Source organism: Myxine glutinosa, chromosome 10 (genome assembly GCF_964187855.1).
Source record: "Myxine glutinosa chromosome 10, kmMyxGlut1.1, whole genome shotgun sequence".
Lineage (NCBI taxonomy): Eukaryota > Metazoa > Chordata > Myxini > Myxiniformes > Myxinidae > Myxine > Myxine glutinosa.
The window spans coordinates 122,630,289-122,649,314 of NC_136270.1; the positions used below are offsets into that span (position 1 = coordinate 122,630,289).

General features: G+C 42.2%; 1 protein-coding gene across 1 annotated transcript in view; it reads right to left on the reverse strand.

Annotated features, from left to right (window-relative positions):
- The window catches only part of PDE11A (phosphodiesterase 11A), a 304,458-nt gene that overhangs the window by 63,418 nt on the left and 222,014 nt on the right, over positions 1 to 19,026 (reverse strand). The window contains exon 14 of the mRNA XM_068126191.2: positions 10,783 to 10,873. Coding sequence (XP_067982292.2) covers positions 10,783 to 10,873 — 91 coding nt within the window. The remainder of the gene's footprint in view (positions 1 to 10,782; positions 10,874 to 19,026) is intronic.

Sequence of the window (19,026 nt, forward strand, 5' to 3'; positions counted from 1 at the left end):
GTCAAAATGGCCGACGACCCATTCTCGAGACGTAATGGCCCGGCGATAATTCTCCTCGGAATCCACCGCCAAAATCCTGACACGCAGGTTGATCAGTCACAGCGATGACAACTCTGTCGCAGGAATCCCTTTCCCGGGAATCCCGAAAGTTCGCTAGCGACTCCCGTTCGACAACGTTCGATTCCGAACTCGGAGCAACTTGGCTTTCTTGTCCGACTCACTCGCTCCGCGCTCCACCCTCTTCCTTTCTCCTCTTCCTCTTTGTCGTCTGGTTCCCGATCCGGTTTCCTGTTTCTTTTACCATTAACTTTTTACCTTTTGAAAACAGTTCATGAACAATAAACCTTTTGAACACAATAATAGTACATGGAATCAGAAATATCTACAGTGGATGCAAACCACCACAACGGAAGTGACGAATCCGTAACACTTCCCCCCCTCAAGAAAGAAAGTTTGAACATAGTGAAAACTTTCTTTGCAGGCAAAAACTCTTTTAACAAACAAAAGTAAAACTCACACCCAAATCATCAATTCACGTGAGCAACAATAATTAATATTTCCCAAAAATAAAGCAACAAAACTTCCCAACAACCTGCAGAAATTTCCCAAGTTAGTTCACTCTGGACAAAGCATCAGCAACGACATTGTCCCTGCCCTTGACATGCTCAATTTCCAAGTTGAACTCCTGCAAAGCCAAACTCCATCTCGTCAACCTCTGATTTTTATTTTTCCTTTTTTGAATGAAGGTTAAGGGGTTATGATCAGTGAAGACTTTTATAGGAAAGGTAGTAGTTCCCAGATACACCTCATAATGCTGAAGCGCTAGCAGGAGAGCAAGGGTCTCTTTTTCCACTGTGGCATAATTTGCCTGATGTTTGTTAAACTTTCTGGAGTAGTAGCACACTGGGTGATCCACTCCATCCTCATCTTCCTGTAATAGAACTGCCCCAGGCATCACACCAGGCATCATCACATCACATCACTTGCATCAATGGCCAACTTGAAAGGTGCTTGAAAATCCGGGGCTGCTAGGACAGGCGAGCTCATTAATATTGCTTTGACGTGGGCAAAGGCAGCTTGACAATAATTGTCATCCCAAACAAACTTGGTCTCTTTCCTCAGCAAATTCGTTACAGGGGCTACCACATCAGAAAAATTCCTGCGGAACCGCCGGTACCAACCAGCCATACCCAAGAATCTCATAAGCTCCTTCTTCCCTTTTGGAACTTGGAAGCGATCAATGGCTTCTATCTTGGCTGTCACCGGTTGCACCTGACCCTGACCTACTACATGGCCTAGGAACACCACCTGTGCCTTTACAAACTCACTCTTAGATAAGTTGATGGTCAACCCTGCCTCAGTCAGTTTCTTGAAAAATGCATGAATTTGTTTAATATGATCTTCCATGGTCATGGTGTGGATGGTGACATCATCCAGATAAGCCTCCACCCCCTCAAGGTCTGCAATGAGCTTATTAATCAGCCGTTGAAATGTAGCAGGCCCGTTTTTCAATCCAAAGGGAAGATCCTTGTACTGATACAACCCATTTGGTGTGACTAAAGCCGAGATTTCCTTGGTTCTATCAGTAGGTGGAATCTGCCAATACCCTTTCAGCAAGTCAAACTTAGTTACAAATTTAGCTGGGCCTATTCTATCAATAGAGTCATCAATCCTCGGGAGGGGATATGAGTCGGTCTTGGTCACTGCATTAACCCGTTTTAAGTCCGTACAACAGCGAAAACTGCCATCGGGTTTTGGAACCAACACACATGGTGAGCTCCATTCACTGCTGCTTGGTTCGATGATGTCATTCTCCAACATATACTGAACCTCCTTCCGAAGATAATCCATCTTCACAGGGTTCATCCGATAGGGATGTTGTTTCGCAGGAGTGGCTTCCCCCACCTCAATATCATGATATACCAAGTCAGTACGACCAGGTACATCTGTGAACAAATGTGCAAATTCAAAAATTAGGTGGGATAGTTGTCCTTGTTGTTCCCTTGTCAAATGACCTAATTTCTCATCTAAATGACTCAACACTTCTGTGTTCATCAATCTGGGACAAGCCTGGTCATCAAAGTTATCAAACTTCACACCGGCGTCAACCTCTGGATTCACTTGCACCCCGACTACAGGCACGACAGGTGAGACCGGAACCATTTCCCCACAGGCTTCCTCTCATGATATTTCTTCAGTCGGTTGACATGACACAGCTGCCGCTTTTTCAGTCGATCGGGAGTTGTCACCACGTAATCTGTTTCATTAACCCTCCTTTCGATTGCATAGGGACCAAAATATCTAGCCTATAGTGGCTGACCTGGAACAGGAAGCAACACTAACACTCGGTCCTCAGGACTGAAATTTCTTATCTGAGATTTCTTGTCATGTCTCACTTTCATTTTATCCTGTGTCACTTTCAAGTTGCTTCTCGCAACTTCACAAGCCTTTGCCAATCTGTGCCTAACCGTTGACACATACTCCACCACTGTTGACTGTGACTCCTCCTGTTCTTTCACCAATTTCAATGGTCCTCGCACTGCGTGTCCAAACACAAGTTCAAAAGGACTGAATCCCAATGACTCCTGAACAGATTCCCTCATAGCAAACAACAATAAGGGTATTCCTTCATCCCAATCCTTGTCACATTCAAAACAATACGTTCTGATCATATTCTTCAATGTCTGGCGAAACCTTTCCAAGGCCCCTTGGCTCTCGGGATGGTAAGTACTTGATCTTACTTGCTCCACTCCCAACAGGTGTACCACTTGCTGAAAAAGCGTTGACATGAAATTGGAACCCTGATCAGACTGGATGACCTTAGGTAGGCCAACCAAAGTGAAAAATTTAATCAAGGCCTTCGCAATAACTGCCGCAGTAATTTTTCTAAGAGGCACTGCCTCTGGGAACCTTGTGGAAGCGTACATGATGGTCAACAAATACTGATGTCCAGCCTTAGTTTTAGGTAAAGGGCCTACACAGTCAATAATGACTCGGCTGAATGGCTCTTCAAAAGCTGGAATGGGTTTTAAAGGTGCGGATGGGACTTTCTGATTAGGTTTTCCAACCAGCTGGCAAGAATGGCAAGATTTGCAGAACTCCGCCACATCACGTCGCAATCCTGGTCAGAAAAAATGTACCAATATTCTGTCACAGGTCTTGTTCACTCCAAGGTGCCCGGCCAAAGGTGTCTCATGCGCCAAACTCGATATCTCCTTCCAGTACGGCAGTGGCACCACAATTTGGTCGTGAACTTTCCACTCATCGTTTGCTGGCACCTCCGGTGGTCTCCATTTTCTCGTGAGTATTTCCCCTTTCATGAAGTAACCAACAGGTATCTTCATAGCCTCTTCCTCTGTAACGGCTTTACCAATTAAACTCCGGATCTCCGAATCTCCGTGTTGTTCTTCAACAAGTCTCTTTAGGACCAGCACTGTTTGCTCAACCTCGTTCCCAGATGTCTCTGATGGACACTCCCTTTTCTCTTTGGTTCCAGATGCCACCTTTTCCTTAAGTTCCTTGATGTCACTCCCTTTCCTATTACCTCTTTCAGAATTTTCCTCCAATACCTCTAAGGAACCCAAATCCACATTGCCTTCCTTCTCCTTCTCTTCAGAGCGCTTCCTACCCATAGCACGAGTCACTGCACAGGATGGAAAGATACCCGGAATCTCCTGCTCTAACTGTGCGGTGTTATTTTCCATACTGGGCTTTTCAACCAACATTGGATCACCAGAAACTCGACCACCGGCCAAATCATTCCCGATAATAAAAGAGATTCCATCTACAGGAAGAGTGGCTTGTAAACCTATGGTGACCGGTCCTGACACCAAATCAGACTTTAAATGGATGACATGAAGTGGAGCTTTAACATAGCCACCAACCCCCTGTAAAAGAACACTAACACCAGTTGCCATCTTCTCTGACAATGGAAAAATGCCTTCAAGCATCAAAGATTGATGTGCTCCTGTGTCCCTCAATACCCTAACAGGTCTCTGGTTAGTCAAGTCTCCATCCAGTGACACAAACCCCTCTGAAATAAAAGGTTTGTAACCCACTTGAACAAGGTCGTTCTGTGATGCCGTAACTTTGGCATGGGAACCTTCACGAGGCACTGTCCTCCGAGGACGATTTCTCACATTTACCAATGCATTCAGAGTTGTACTAGTCTGACTCCGCTCCTGATTTTTCCTTTTTAGGGCATAACATTGGGACACCAAATGTCCAGGTTTCTTGCAAAAAGCGCAAGTGGGCCCGGAGGAAAATCTCGTGGTCTGCCTCGGGCCCCCCGGAAGATAGGTCTGTCTTGGAACTGTAGTCTTCTGATCCCCTAAAGTCGCGGTATGAGATTTGTCCCGATAGTCATCTCTAGGCCGCCTCCACGAATATTTGTTCTCCACCCCTGATTTACCATAACTCCCCTGGCTAACTCTAGGCGGGAAGTTAGGTTTGTGGAACCCCATCCTGTGTGTCAAGGCATAGTCATCTGCCACGGTTGCTGCGTCATACAACTCTGGTACTTTCTTTTCCTCCAGATGTACTTTAATGTCCGCGTGGACACACTGTTTGAATTCCTCCACCAAGATCAATTGTCGCAACAGGTTGAAGTCTTTCCCAACCCCCTTCGAATCATACCACCGATCAAATATGGTTTCCTTCATTCTGACCAACTCCACATGGGTCTCACTCTCCCTCTTCCTGGCATTCCGGAATTTTCGCCGGTAAGCTTCAGGGACCTATTCATAGGCTTTGAGAATGGCTTTCTTCACTTTCTCATAATCTACACATTGGTCAATCGGTAAAGCCGAATAGATATCTTGAGCTTTCCCCACCAAAACACTTTGCACTAACATAGTCCAGGACCCCACAGGCCATTTTAGCATTTGAGCCTCTTTCTCAAAGTGTAAAAAAAACTTGGCTACCTCCTTTTCATTGAAGGGTGGAACCAGCCTCACATGTCTACCAACATCCCAGGTGTTCTGATTAGTTGTCGAACCAGCCGGCATGGATATGACTTCTCCCCGCTTTCCCATTAATTGCAGCTCCTTGAGTTTAACTTCCTTCTGATACTCCATGTCACGTTCCTTTAACTCCCTTTCGACTTTCCTTTCCTCTGCTCTTTCCTTTGCTCTTCTTTCTTCTTCAGCTCTCCTTTCCTCTGTTCTTCTCTCCTCGAGTTCTCGTTCCTTGTCCCACCAGAGATTCTACCACCAATGTCTGCATCTCTGCTTTCTTCATATTAACTCGGACCTCCAAGTTAAAATGTCTGGCCAATATCAAGAGTTCCGATTTTTTTAACGCTTGGAACTGTGCCTCATTAGGGGACGCCGCAAACTTTTCTGCGTCAAACACCATGGTGACTATCAGTTAACACCTGTCAACCTTCACACAAATTTATTTCCAATTTTTTGAAAAATTTGGGAATGTTCGAAAAATTCCAAATTTGGGAATTTTGGGAATGTTAGGGAATTCTATCCCGGACGAATGGTAGGGAATTTAATCCCGGACGAATACCCAATTTTGAGCCCCTGAGCCAATTGGACGAGCCCCCAATTTCTGTTACGTGCTCCTCCCCGACCCCCTGGTCACGGTGTACCTCCGAGCCCTGAGAGGAGTCACGGCAGAAAAATGTGTTATTCTGTATGTCAAAGATCAATGGAGAAGCCACCCCAATTGTTACTCACAAACAAATATTGTATTAAGATCACACAAGAATAACAGTACAACAATAATAGTAATCAAAAGTACAATCAATATGTCCTATGATGGTACCATCAGTTTTGTAATATATAACTCACTGTGCTCCAAGTGAGAGAAACCAGAACATCCCCAATGTCTCTTATTCCCGGCTTCAAGCCCAAAGTTGATTCGCTCCAGCGATCGCTAGAACGATGTCCAATTGAGACCAGAATCCCGTGCGGATGGCAAGTCCAGTCACACCGCCCAAAGCTGCACAAAGGCGCCCTCAAGGCGACTGGGAAATCACACCCTCGGGTATGGACTTTCACGGCTCACAGTCGGCGAACCGCAAAGTAATCTTCAAAAGCCACGGTGCACACACACACCCCAGATACATCTGAAAGTGGTGAAAACGGCTGATGAAGCAAAGAAACCTTGCTTGACACGCGAAGCGCGTGAGTCAAAATGGCCGGTCAAGAGACGTAACGGCCTGGCGATAATTCTCCTCGGAATCCATGGCCAAAATCCTGACACGCAGGTTGATCGGTCACAGCGATGACAACTCTGTCGCAGGAATCCCTTTCCCGGGAATCCCGAAAGTTCGCTAGAAACTCCCGTTCGACAACGTTCGATTCCGAACTCGGAGCAACTCGGCTTTCTTGTCCGACTCACTCGCTCCGCGCCCTCTTCCTTTCTCCTCTTCCTCTTCGTCGTCCGGTTCCCAATCTGGTTTCCTGTTTCTTTTCACATTAACTTTTTACCTTTTGAAAACAGTTCATGAACAATAAACCTTTTGAACACAATAATAGTACATGGAATCAGAAATATCTACAGCGGATGCAAACCACCACAACGGAAGTGACGAATCCGTAACACTTTTTAGAAGTCACTTTTATTTGTTTCATTCTATATTAGAGATATGAATAACAACTAGGTTCCTTTTTATTTATTTATTTATTTACTAATTTTAGTGTCTTTTTTTATAAGGTCACTTTTATTTGTCTCATTCTATATTAGAGATATGAATAACCACCAGGTTCCTTTTTATTTTAACATTTATATTAATTTTTAGTGGCTTTTTTATAAGTCGATTTTCATTGTTACCCTCGCCTGAGGAGAGGGTATTGCATTTGAGTCCGTTTGTTTGTCTGTTTGTTTGTTTGTCATTCTATATTACAGAGAGACTTTATGCAGATATAGCAGACTATTTTCTCACCAATTTCTCATGAAGATTCTAACATCAGCATGTTTTACGTGAAATGGCACCCTGATAAAACACAACACAACAACGCCACACAAAGTAGGCAGACAAATTCAGGATCTTTGAAAATTATCTCTTCTGTAGTACATACCATATTGTAATATCAATTTAAAACTTTACTTTTCTATTTTGTTGTCTAATTTACCATTCACAAACATTCTAGGTTTCCTTCAAAAGTTTTAACTTTTACAGATCGGTCTCCAAACAAAAATGCAGTGACATGAACTTGGGAAAACATTGCTAAGTTGACAACAGCTTGACATAACACATGAAATCGAGCCCGTATTTCAAAATAGATTGTGCTAAATGAGTAAGACAGAAAATTGAGGAGACAACTAGTTGAGGATGCTGAAACAAAGTGACAGATACTGACAAAGATTCCGCTGCGAAAATAGATGTTTGGCATCCATTTAGCAGGTTGAGTAAACACCAAGATGCGGTACAAATCTTAGCGGCTAAACTTTTTACTTAAAGTATGACAACAATTTGCAATGGAGAGAAATGTGTAGTTTATGTACACATTATCTAGCAGAGAGAACTATTTCTCTAAAACGTTCAACTATAACTTTGAACCTGGATCCTCGTGGAACTGCTTCATCAATCAGCGTGACCAGCATAATCAGAATTATAACACCGCGTTAGACAATTTTCTGATCAGAAAAGCAAATACTTATATATTTTCATTAAAAAAAACAATTAGCGCATGTTCATGCTCAAATTATTTTGAGGGGCGTCTACATGGGGAACCCCCCCCAACATCCACACCCCTCAACAATATATCAATACAAGTCCCTTCCCTAGTTCCCTCAACGTCCCATCCAACATTCCCAGCCCTTATGTTTCCACTCAGACATTGCTACCCTGTCGTCCTTCACTTTTGGAGTGATCTATTTATTTTGTATGCCAACGTGGCAGAATTTTTCTTAACCCTCTCTCCTTTATCTGCTCCTTCCCTTCTAATATACCCCTGTACTCTTATGCCTTCCCAATCTTCCTCCTCTCCTCTCCCAAACTCCACTCACCTCCTTTCCTTCTCCTGAGTTCCTACATTATCTTCCCCAATTTCCTCACTACCTATACATACACATACACAATAAAGAGATACCTCCATTTCTATCCTCTTCCCTTCTGTTACTTTACCCAATGTTGGCATTTCCATTTTCCCCTCTCCACAACTCCCTACGCTGCGTACATGTTATATCACCGCTATTTAAATGAGGAGGAGGTACTGCACAATTTGCGTGAACAATAGTATGCATACAGTATACAGAAAGGTGAATTTAGAATTCTCTTTTCAAAAACTGGTGTGATCCCTCTGTGAACCTCAATGAAAGCATCAACAGACTCTTCTGGGTCCTTTTCCTTCATAAATTACGCATTGTTTCGTACCTTAAAATCCATGAGGTCTTGCAATCCATGACACCTTGCATCTACCAACTCAACTGTGTGCTCCCCATTCAGTGTGTACAAATCAGATGACCACATTACAAAGCTTGTCCGCCATCACCATTCCGGGCAACCGAGCTCCGAGAACCCAGATGTGCCTATCCGACACCCCAAATAGGTATTTGGTCTCTTCTTCGAAACTACACACAATTTCGACGAAACCTGACCACAACCTTCTTCACCTGTGATGTTCCAAAGTTTGTTCACGACATGGAAAAAGAATCAGGGTCTGAGGGGGTTTGGGTGACTGTTGCTCCTGATCCAGGTGAGCTTCAGTAACCACAGTCCTATATTTATTTCTACGATTATTCACTTTAATGTTGAGCTGATGCATGATTTAACCAACTCGTCAATTGTTTGGATTACACAATGTTAATGTTAGTCAGTCTACGTCTATGGTTAACTTTTACATGGTCATGGTCTCGTAGTAAAGTAAGACTAACTCCTCGTTATTTTTTGACGTTATGTACTCTGCTATTCCACTATTTCACCTCCTTCGGTTGGTACAACCGTAGCAAGCGCAACTTCCCGGGCATCTTTCAAGTACCGTGAGACCCTGCTATTCGCAGGGGATACATTCCTGGAAAGTTCACGAATAGCGAAACCCACGAATAGCGAGGCATTGTTTCAATGGAAAAAGGGGGGATAGGTTCCTGAGTCACGAAAATCCGCAAATAGAGGGGACCAAATCGCGAATGGCGAGGTAAAATCCACGAATGGTGAGACAAATCCAGAGAATGTCAACGATAATCCATGAAGGTCGATGAAAATTCGGCGAATGTATGCCGCAGCATTGTTTCAATGCCCATGAAAAACCGTGAATTCGCAGAACACGGCCGCGAATAGGGGGAAAAAAAACGTGATTTCACGGAACACGGCCACTAATAGGAGAAAACCCCGCGATACGACGGTGAATAGAAAGAAAACCACGAATTCACGGGACGCTTTTCTGTGAATAGAGAAACAGGTCGCATTTTATTTTTATCACCCGCAAATACGCGGAATCTGCGAATAGCAGGAACGCGAATAGCAGAATTGCGAATAGCGGGGTCCGACTGTACTTCAGATGCAATTTTTGCCCAGAACGATAATGGCGGACAAGCTTTCTGATGTGGCCATGATTTAATCTAACTACACCCTCTAGTTGTTGAAATGTAACTCTATGCTTGTGATCCATGACAGACACTTTACGGCAGACAGTGAATTGTATGGGAAAGAATGAGTTTTATGGCAGTTTCTCTCTCTGCACATGCATGAATGGCATTCAACAGGTTGTTGTTGTTGTTGTTGTATAGTCCCGGACAGTTTTCCTGAACAAGCCTGCGGCATGGAGACAGCCGATCGATCTTGCAGGAGCAACCCAGAGACCCCCACATCCAGGATGGTGTACCCCTGACTTCAGGAAGTCAAGGCAATGACAGAGTTGGATGGAGAGAAATGGGACAGAGACAAGAGGAAAAGCGCCGGTCCATGGAGACTGATCAGGACATCCTCGATACCAATGAATGGAGATCCCTAATTACCTCATCCATAATGCCCGATCACCGTAGAGAGACAACCGATAGAGGCAGACAAAACAGGCAATACACAAGCTGTGCTGGTGTGATAGAGCTGATAAAGATGCAGGTCGGCAGAATCAACCCACGTCCCCTCTCAGGCCCAGTCAGTGTGACGTACCGGCACTTGAGAGCACACAGAAAAAGGAGGAGAGGCGTGCCTGGCTGAGATGGTATTATGCAGCAAAAAAAGCCTGGCAAAATCACGAAGCCTTCTGTTGCATTTGGCTTGGAAAACTCCTCAAATCCCCCCTGCGGCATGAGCTTTTAAAGCCTCTGGCCACCACCTCGAGCCCTGACGGCTGACGTGCTTTGCTCCTCTGCTCTCGCTCTATATTTGGGTGTAGCCCAGCATGAGGGATCGATCCCTCTGTGACCCATCATCCACATATTTTGAGATAATGGGCCTCGGCTGACGGTGCCTATCCCATTCTCCTGCCAATACTCATGTCACAAGGCCGAGCGAGCTCTTCAAAGCACATTTAGACAGATTTCACAGAGGAAAATAACATAAAACATGGACTCACAGGGATGAGGATTCCTAAACACAAATACCAGAGTAGGTCGTCTATCTATTACATAAGTGACGCACATCTAATATTAATTCACAATTCATAAATTTACGCTTATGCTAGACATTCACTTTAAGGAAATAAATACAGTACATTAAGCATCTTTAACCCACTAGGAGTCATTTCCACAACAATATGTTTCGGATTTTGCCAATGAGCATCACCCCAAATAACCCCACCACAGCAGAGCACACCCTAGCAGTCCTCATCCAAATGTATCATTTAATAGCCCTACCATTTATATCGGCATTGCTCTCAATAAATGTACCTCACTCTGCAGGATCATGACAGCATGGTTAAAGTGATGGTGTTCTAACGTAGCCGAAGTCCCGTACAACCGGGCCAAAGCTGACCCGCTCCTGCTCGCAGTAGAGACAAATGCAATTCGAGTTAAAGGTTATTCACCATTACATCATTCATAGTTCTGAGATTTTCACCAAGTCCCACACACCACTGACAAGGTAGTCATGAATATTCCACAGATAGACTGATTGGCCATGCACATGATGATACTTAAATTCAAAGGACACACGTACAATCTCATTTTTCGCTTTGATAATGCAATAAAACTGACAGTGACCCTCTCTGGATCCTTCCTTGCCATCCGTCTACTTTTGCATAAACACCAAGAACATAATTTCATCATGAGTGGCCAACTCTCTTGTGTGTCAGTGAAACATGGCTGGATGTCAATATTAAAATCATACAAGCATGTTTTCCTTTGATTGCTCCTTTTGGAGCATTTCATCTATCTATAATTCCAGCAATCTCTGTGTGTATGTTTGTATGTTTGTATGTTTGTATGTTTGTATGTTTGTATGTTTGTATGTATGTTTGTCTGTGACCGCTGTTTCTCGACAACTACCGGTCCGATATACTTGAAACTTGCCAGGTATATTGCTGGGGACCCGAGGATGTGCCTTTTCAAGGTTTGAAATTAATCGGACAAGCAGTTACCGAGCTATGTCCAAAAAACGATTCAACCAATCAGAGAGCAGCGAGCTATCACGTGTGCCGAACGTGGCGAACAGACTCTGCCTCGGACGGCACATTTGAGAGCGTATTCATTTATTTCACGTTTGCAAACTATGTTGGCGCTATGTTGGCGTTAAACTATGTTTTAAAACTAATAAAAACTAATTTGCGATTCATCGTAACTGCGATATACGACCTTCCGGAGCTCCCGTGAGAGCGTGCGCCATTACGGATAGTAATTCAATTAAAAACATAAAAACATTGTCCCAATTCAGTCAGAGCGAAGGGCGTTGTTTTAAGCGAAGAGCGTTTTATTTTTCCCCTTAAATTCAGTCGCCGGACGGTGAAAGCTTTTTTTTGGGGGCAGCTACTGGCAGCGACGTACGGCCAATCACAGGACACGTTGTTGTGTCGACGTGCCGTGTTGTTTTCCCTCGCGGTTTGGAATGTTTTTCCTTTTCATTTCTTTTCTCTTCCTTACGGAAGTACGGGCATTTCCTTAAATTTGCGATTCTTTCGCTTTCCTGCGCGTTTGGGCACGCTATGGCGATTTCTTTACCAAACTCCGAAGCCGTTCGCTTTGGACCAAACCATTTCATGTAAATAGAGGGGGGGGGGATTGTCACCGTACTCGCAAGCCGTTCGCTTTGGACCAAACCATTTCATGTAAATAGAGGGGGGGGATATAATTTTAGATATAGATATAGTACGGGCATGCCCTAGTATCTAAGAATGAGCAGTTTGGTCCATTGTAAAGAATATGAGTATTAACGAATTACACACAATTTACTGTTCTGAACAGCTCTGAAATAAAGCAAGCTATTGTGATGGAGTGTACATTGTTGTACACCGCTCCTTTCCTATGCCATCCCCAGGCGCTGCATGACATCATCGCCGGGTGCAGAAGGGGACCCGGCAATGACACACACCGAAAGGGAGTACATACTCAGTTTTCACTCTGGTTTCTTGCTTTCTTGTTTGTTTGTTTTCTTGTTTTTTGTTTGTTTGTCCAGGCAATATCTCAGCCATCTTTTGACCTAGGAAGCTGAAATTTTGGCACAACAGTGAGCAAGTGCTTTGACAAAAATGCTATTTTTTGTTTTTCGATTAATCGATCAATTGATTAGTTATTTAATTATTATCAATTAAGCCTGGTGTTGGCTTAGCGGTTAGGGTGCTGGCTTGGGATGCCTAGGAATCCTGGGTTCTAATCCCGATTGATCGCTGAATTAACGCCAGGGGGGTTGACTCAGCCTCTCATCCTTCCGAGGTTGGCAAATTGAGTACCAGCTTGCTGGGATGAATGATCCCGGTGTGTACCCCGGCTTAGAATAGGTACACCGTATCCCTGCGCATCGTAAGAGGCGACTAAGGGTTGGTGCCAGGAAGGGCATCCGGCCATAAAAACATTGACTCAAACAGGGAACCATGATTGTTATGGGGCCCACAAGGCCAACCCCCGCTTTAGTGGGGAAAAATGGCCTCAAAACGATCATTCATTATTCAATTAAGTACTTATTTATTTTCTTTCTCATCTGGACAATATCTCAGACACCTTTTGAGCTAGGAAGCTGATATTTGGACATGACAATGACCAAGTGATTTGGCTGTAAAGGCTATTTTTGATATATTGATTAATCAATTAATATATGAATTATTTAATTATTAGCGGTTAATTAACTTTTTAAAGTTACAGATTCGGATGAAACGGTGGTGGTTTAAGTATTCTATTAGCCAATTGATTAATTATTTAATTATTTTATGATTGTTCTTTTTTTATTTTCATTATTAATCATATATTTATTTCCTTTCTCATCTGGGCAATATCTCAGGCACCTTTTGATGTAGGAAGCTAATATTTGGACATGACAGTGATCAAGTGATGTGGCTATAAAATATATATTTGATTTATTGATAACTCAATTGATCGATTAATTATTTAATTATTAGCGGTTAATTAACTTTTTTAAGTTACAGATTCGGATGAAACGGTGGTGGTTTAAGTATTCTATTAGCCAATTGATTAATTATTTAATTATTTTATGATTGTTCCTTTTTATTTTCATTATTAATCATTTATTTGTTTCCTTTCTCATCTGGGCAATATCTCAGGCACCTTTTGAGGTAGGAAGCTAATATTTGGACATGACAGTGACCAAGTGATGTGGCTATAAAATATATTTTTCATTTATTGATAAATCAATTAATCGATTAATTTTTTTTAAATTTCGATTAATGACTTATTTAATTAATTTTCAAAAAGTTACAGCTTCGGATGAAGCACTGGTGGATTCGGTATGCTATTAGCCAATTGATTTACAAAATATTTTACGATTATTATTTATTGATTTTAATTATGCAATTAATCAATCAATTATTGTACACCTCTCCTTCCCAATACAGTCTCTATGAGCTGCATGGCGGTATTTCCAGGTGCCTAAGGCACCCCGGCAATGCTGCGCTGGAGGATATTTATTTATTTGGCATGGGGGTGGTGTACTTTGAATGTGTCTGTACTTGTTTCTTTCTTTCTTGTTTTTCCGAGCGATATCTCAACCATCCTTTGACCTAGGAAGCTGAAATTCGGGCACAATAGTGTGCACGTGCTTTGGCAAAAACAGTATTTTTTATTTTTCTATTAATTAATTAATTACTTGATTAATTATTATCGATTAATTAATTACTTATTGAATTCCTTTCTCATGTGGGCATTATCTCAGGCAGATTTTGAGCTAGTAAGCTGATATTTGGACACAACAGTGACCAAGTGATTTGGCTGTAAAGGCTATTTTTGATTTATTGATTAATCAATTAATCAATTAATTATTCATCAACGACTTCGGTGAGTGCCGGTATTGCTTTCTATATATCGGCACACCTTCCCGTCTCAACTCTCGTTTTTAAAGAAATTGTACATCCAAGTTTCTTGTCAATGTTAATAGTCAATGTTTATACCCCAAGTGACAGCACAGCCAGGACGGCTTTCTTCACTGAATCCTTTACCTTCCTCAATCATCTTGCCCCTGATACCCTTTTGTGCTTCGGTGGTGATTTTAATTGTGCATTACACCCAGCCATAGATAGGAACAGCCCTGAAACCCATCCAGCTAGTGCTGTCTGTCTTGATATGATATTGGTGATGTTTGGCGACTACAGCATGGGAATACTCAACAATGTACTTGGTGGCGTTGCCTGTTAAACAACTTGTCGCTTGCAAGGCTTGATAAATTTTATATCAGCCTCTCCCTTTTAAACCTTGTTAGTTTTACTAATATTACTCCTTCTGGTTTTTCTGACCATTTATTAATAATTTATTAAGTAATTTCTGACCATTTATTAATTTTCTCATTGGTCCTTTAATATTGCTCTTTAAATGATTCCTTTTTAAAATTGCTCTTTTTAAAATTTGGCCGCGGATTCTAGAACCACGGAATGATTTAACCAATCTTCGTCAATGGTGGGATTACGTAAAAGCACAAATCCGAGTCTTCTGCCAGCAATATAGGAACAATTTCACGAATGTAACGCAAGCCAGGAGAAATTTCATTTTTAAGAAAGAAATACTTGACTTGAAAGAAAACACGGTTAACATTGATGAGGATGTACGATGCCAGCGGCTTCACGAGAAACAAGCCCGACTGAATGTTTTAACTAAATATGATGCTCTTGGAATGCCAACACGACTCCGAGTGAAAGGTCTATGTACTTCAGAAACTTGTTGTAGACATTTTTTTTCTTTTTTACACACTTTTATTTAACTTCATCTGAACTTTGTTTATCCCATTTGAAATATTTGAGTCGTTTGTCTACTAGGTTCCATACGTCCTAGAGAGCTGAAATTTGGCCCATGGTCCTCTTTTCTGGGACATTTTCATCTATCAAATTTTTTTTTAATTTTTAAAAGGTTTAAAACTTTTTAATTATAAAAGAATAAAAGTGTGTAGCCCGAAAACATGTTTTTTTCGTTTACTTGTTGGTTTAAAGGTTATTTAATTGACCTTTGAAAAAAACCGCAAAGTCTACTCATTTGTTGTGAAGCTTACGTTCAAGTGATGGACAAATTTATTGAAGACAATGTTCAGTTGAAGTGTTTTATGAAGGACATTTTAAAGAACGTTTTTACCGCAAACAAAAGTAATGACTGAGCAATGGTTAATTCCACCCAAAATCTACCACAATTAGAAGAATCACAGCAGCGCTCTCGAGAACAAGATTTTACAGTCGATTAATTTTTAATAGCTCTTAATAACCTTAATGATCATAAAGCTGTCGAGTTTTACAAAACAGTCTGGGATTTGCTCAGACCGACACTTTTTGATGTTTTAATGTGTAGTTTACATGAGAGTGTGTTACCTCTAAGTTGTTGCCGTGCAATTGTGTGCCTTATTCTGAAGAAAGGAGACTTGCAGTCTTTACAGAATTGGAGGACTTCTTGACTATATATGTCAAGATCCCTTCTGATGATGGAGGTGTCAAAGAACAAGGTGACATCCTTACATTGGAGACTTGCAGTCTTTACAGAATTGGAGGCCTTTTTCTCTGCTTTGTGCGGATTACAAAATATTTTCCAAGGTCATTATAAACCATCGTTGCCGTGGCTGCTCACTGCCAACTATCTGCTGAAGATGGCTGGCCTGCTTTAGTCTGGGAAGTTTTGCATACCTTTAGAAGTCTGGGACTCAATTTTGATACCAACAACACTGACCCTGCAATGCATGTTCCCTTCCTTCCTCAGGTACATATAACATCAGCTGCATTTGCAGGAACTGTGATCCTGTCTTCATCTCCACTGCCTAGTGTCGCTAAAAAGTACCTGTACCACCTCTTTGTGTTACTATTCAGCATCCTTACGTGCGCAAAGATAAGTTTGGATCCCAATGGAAAGGGATACTACCTCCGGGGTCTCCCCCTTGCCCACAATGGGTCACCATGTAGGTCCCGTCGATTGTAAAACGGACTGGTGATAACTCTTGGAGAATTGTACATACTGGTGGGGTCACCAGTGGGAATCCCACGGGAATGGAGGTGTATCGTTGCGATCGGTGCAGCCCTTTTTGCGGTACCCAGGACAATAACGTTAGGCGGGAGTCCAAACTTGAAAATGCTGGAGACCAAAGCTGAAATTGGAAAAACAATATAGCCTATTTTACTCCAGGGGGTCCCAGGATTACCCACCCAAAATTTCGTTGCAATCGGTTCAGCCCTTTATGCGGTACCTGGGAACGGACGGCCGGACAGACAGACAGACAGACGGACGGACATTTGGTGAATTATAGTAAGATGATTTGATCTACCAATGTTTAATTACACCATTTTAGTGTTTTCAATTCCATTTTCATTATGTATGGCCTCTGAAGATTTACACCACACTTATGCTGACTGTGCAAGGCTGACCCCACTTTTTAACTTTGCGATCACAATTGTGTTGCCACATGAATGTTTCTTTTTCTTTACATACTTTTATTTCTGGTTTGCCATTAAATTCCAGGTCTGCTCTCACCAATTTTCTAACAGCCGAAGGGAAACTAGCAATTTATCAAAAAAGGAAAGCTAAACCAAACTTGTTTCAAACTCTGATGCTGATTACAATGTTTTAACCGTTTTTAAGGCCCTTGCCGTGGCCAGACTAAGTGCCAAAAAAACCAAAACTTTTTTAATTTTCACCTAAACTTAAATAATTTAGACCTGTTGAAGCAGAAATGGTGTTACAGGAATACATTGTGTAAAGTAGTGCACAATGATCTCGCTTTTTCATTTTAACGGTGCACTTGTACAATTTTTTTAATCCATTACCTTCCTTTTTATGACTTGTTGTTTGATGACTATGTCTCACTGTTTTTCTAACCTTGTTTAAATTAAGGTATACAAAGGTCAAAGTCTTTCTTTGTTCCTCATGCACGGCTACATCTTTTAAGTTACAAACTCCAAACTCCAGGTACAAATACAACTTTGTGTGGGGGTAACACAGGCTCACGCGGGTGTGTGGGGGGTGAGAACGGTGTAAATTAATTATGTCAATGTGTATTAATTATGTGTCTATTAATTACGTACTGTTTGAACGCTGGTAGCATCCTGTCTATTAATTACATAGGTCCATTAATTATGTTCTAATTAAATGTACCTTTCGACACTTTGGACTGTTGAGGCCCCTTAGGCCTTTAAAGACCCACAAGACCCCTAAAGACCTCTAATAAGACCCCAAAAGGCCCCGAGGACCCAAGAGACCCAGAGGACATAAAATACCCTGAGGACAACGAACACCCAAGACCCCAAAGACCCTTAAAGGCCCAAAATACTCTGAAGACCCTCAAAGATCCAAAATACCCAGAGGCCTTAAATACCTCAAAGACAAAAAAAGACCCCAAGTAAGGTCTCTGGAAAGACCCAAAGGACCCCATAGACCCCTAAACACCCTGAAGACCCAAAATACTCCAAAGACCCTTAAATATATTGAAGATCCCAAAGACCCTTAAATACCATGAAGACCCAAAATACCCCAAAGACCCTTAAATGCCCTGAAGATCCAAAAGACCCCAAAGACCCTTAAATACCCTGAGGACCGAGAGCAGTGGTTCTCAAATCGTTTCAGTCAACGGACCACCAGGCCAATCAAAATTTTTTCGTGGACCACCTCCTTTTTGAGACATGATAAAAGAGTACACAACAAAGATTTTGGTTTGAAATTTATTTCTCATGCCATGTGACTTTGGACAATGTTTCTGTGGACCACCGAAAAAAGTCACCACGGACCACCAGTTGAGAACCACTAACCTAGAAGAACCAAAAGACCATGAAGACACAAAAGACCCCATGGACCCAAATGACTCAGAGCACCTAAAAGTCACCGAGGATTCCAAAGACCCAAAATACACCGAAGACCCAAAAGACTTTGAAGACCCTTCATGACCCAAAATACCCCAAGACCCAAAATACTCAAAAAAGACGTCAAAGGCCCAAAAGACCCAGAGGACCCAAACGTCCTCAAAGATCCAGATAACCCAGAGGACTCCAAAGACCCTTAAAGATCCCAAAGACCCAAAAGACTATTTAGACCCCAAACACTTTTCAGATCCAAAAGACCCAAAAGACCCCGAGTAATTTGCACAGGCCACTGTCAAAGGACATTCCTGTCAAACTCCCTAAATATTCCACACTAAATTGCAAACGAATTCCTTTACAACAGCCCGGTGGAACCCCGTTATCTGCTAGTGTATATATAAACATACGTCCTTTTCTGCCCCTCCCATTCCTCCCCACACCCCTTGTTTGTCCATGTCTCCCTCTATTTTGTCCTTCAACACAGCTGTTTATGTGTCGCCCCTCTCACTACTATACCTTTTGCCCTGATCCATTCAGTTTACTAGCTCTTCCACGAGCCTTGACTCTGTATACGAAAAAGCCTTGCTCCTCCATGAGCCTCACTCTTGTACCAAAAATAAGTTGGTAGAACGGTCAGTTTAATTAGACAAGGCTGGTTTGAGACTGGCTAAGACTGCTAAGCCTGGAGATATGCACACTCGCCTCTAAGCTGTCTAGT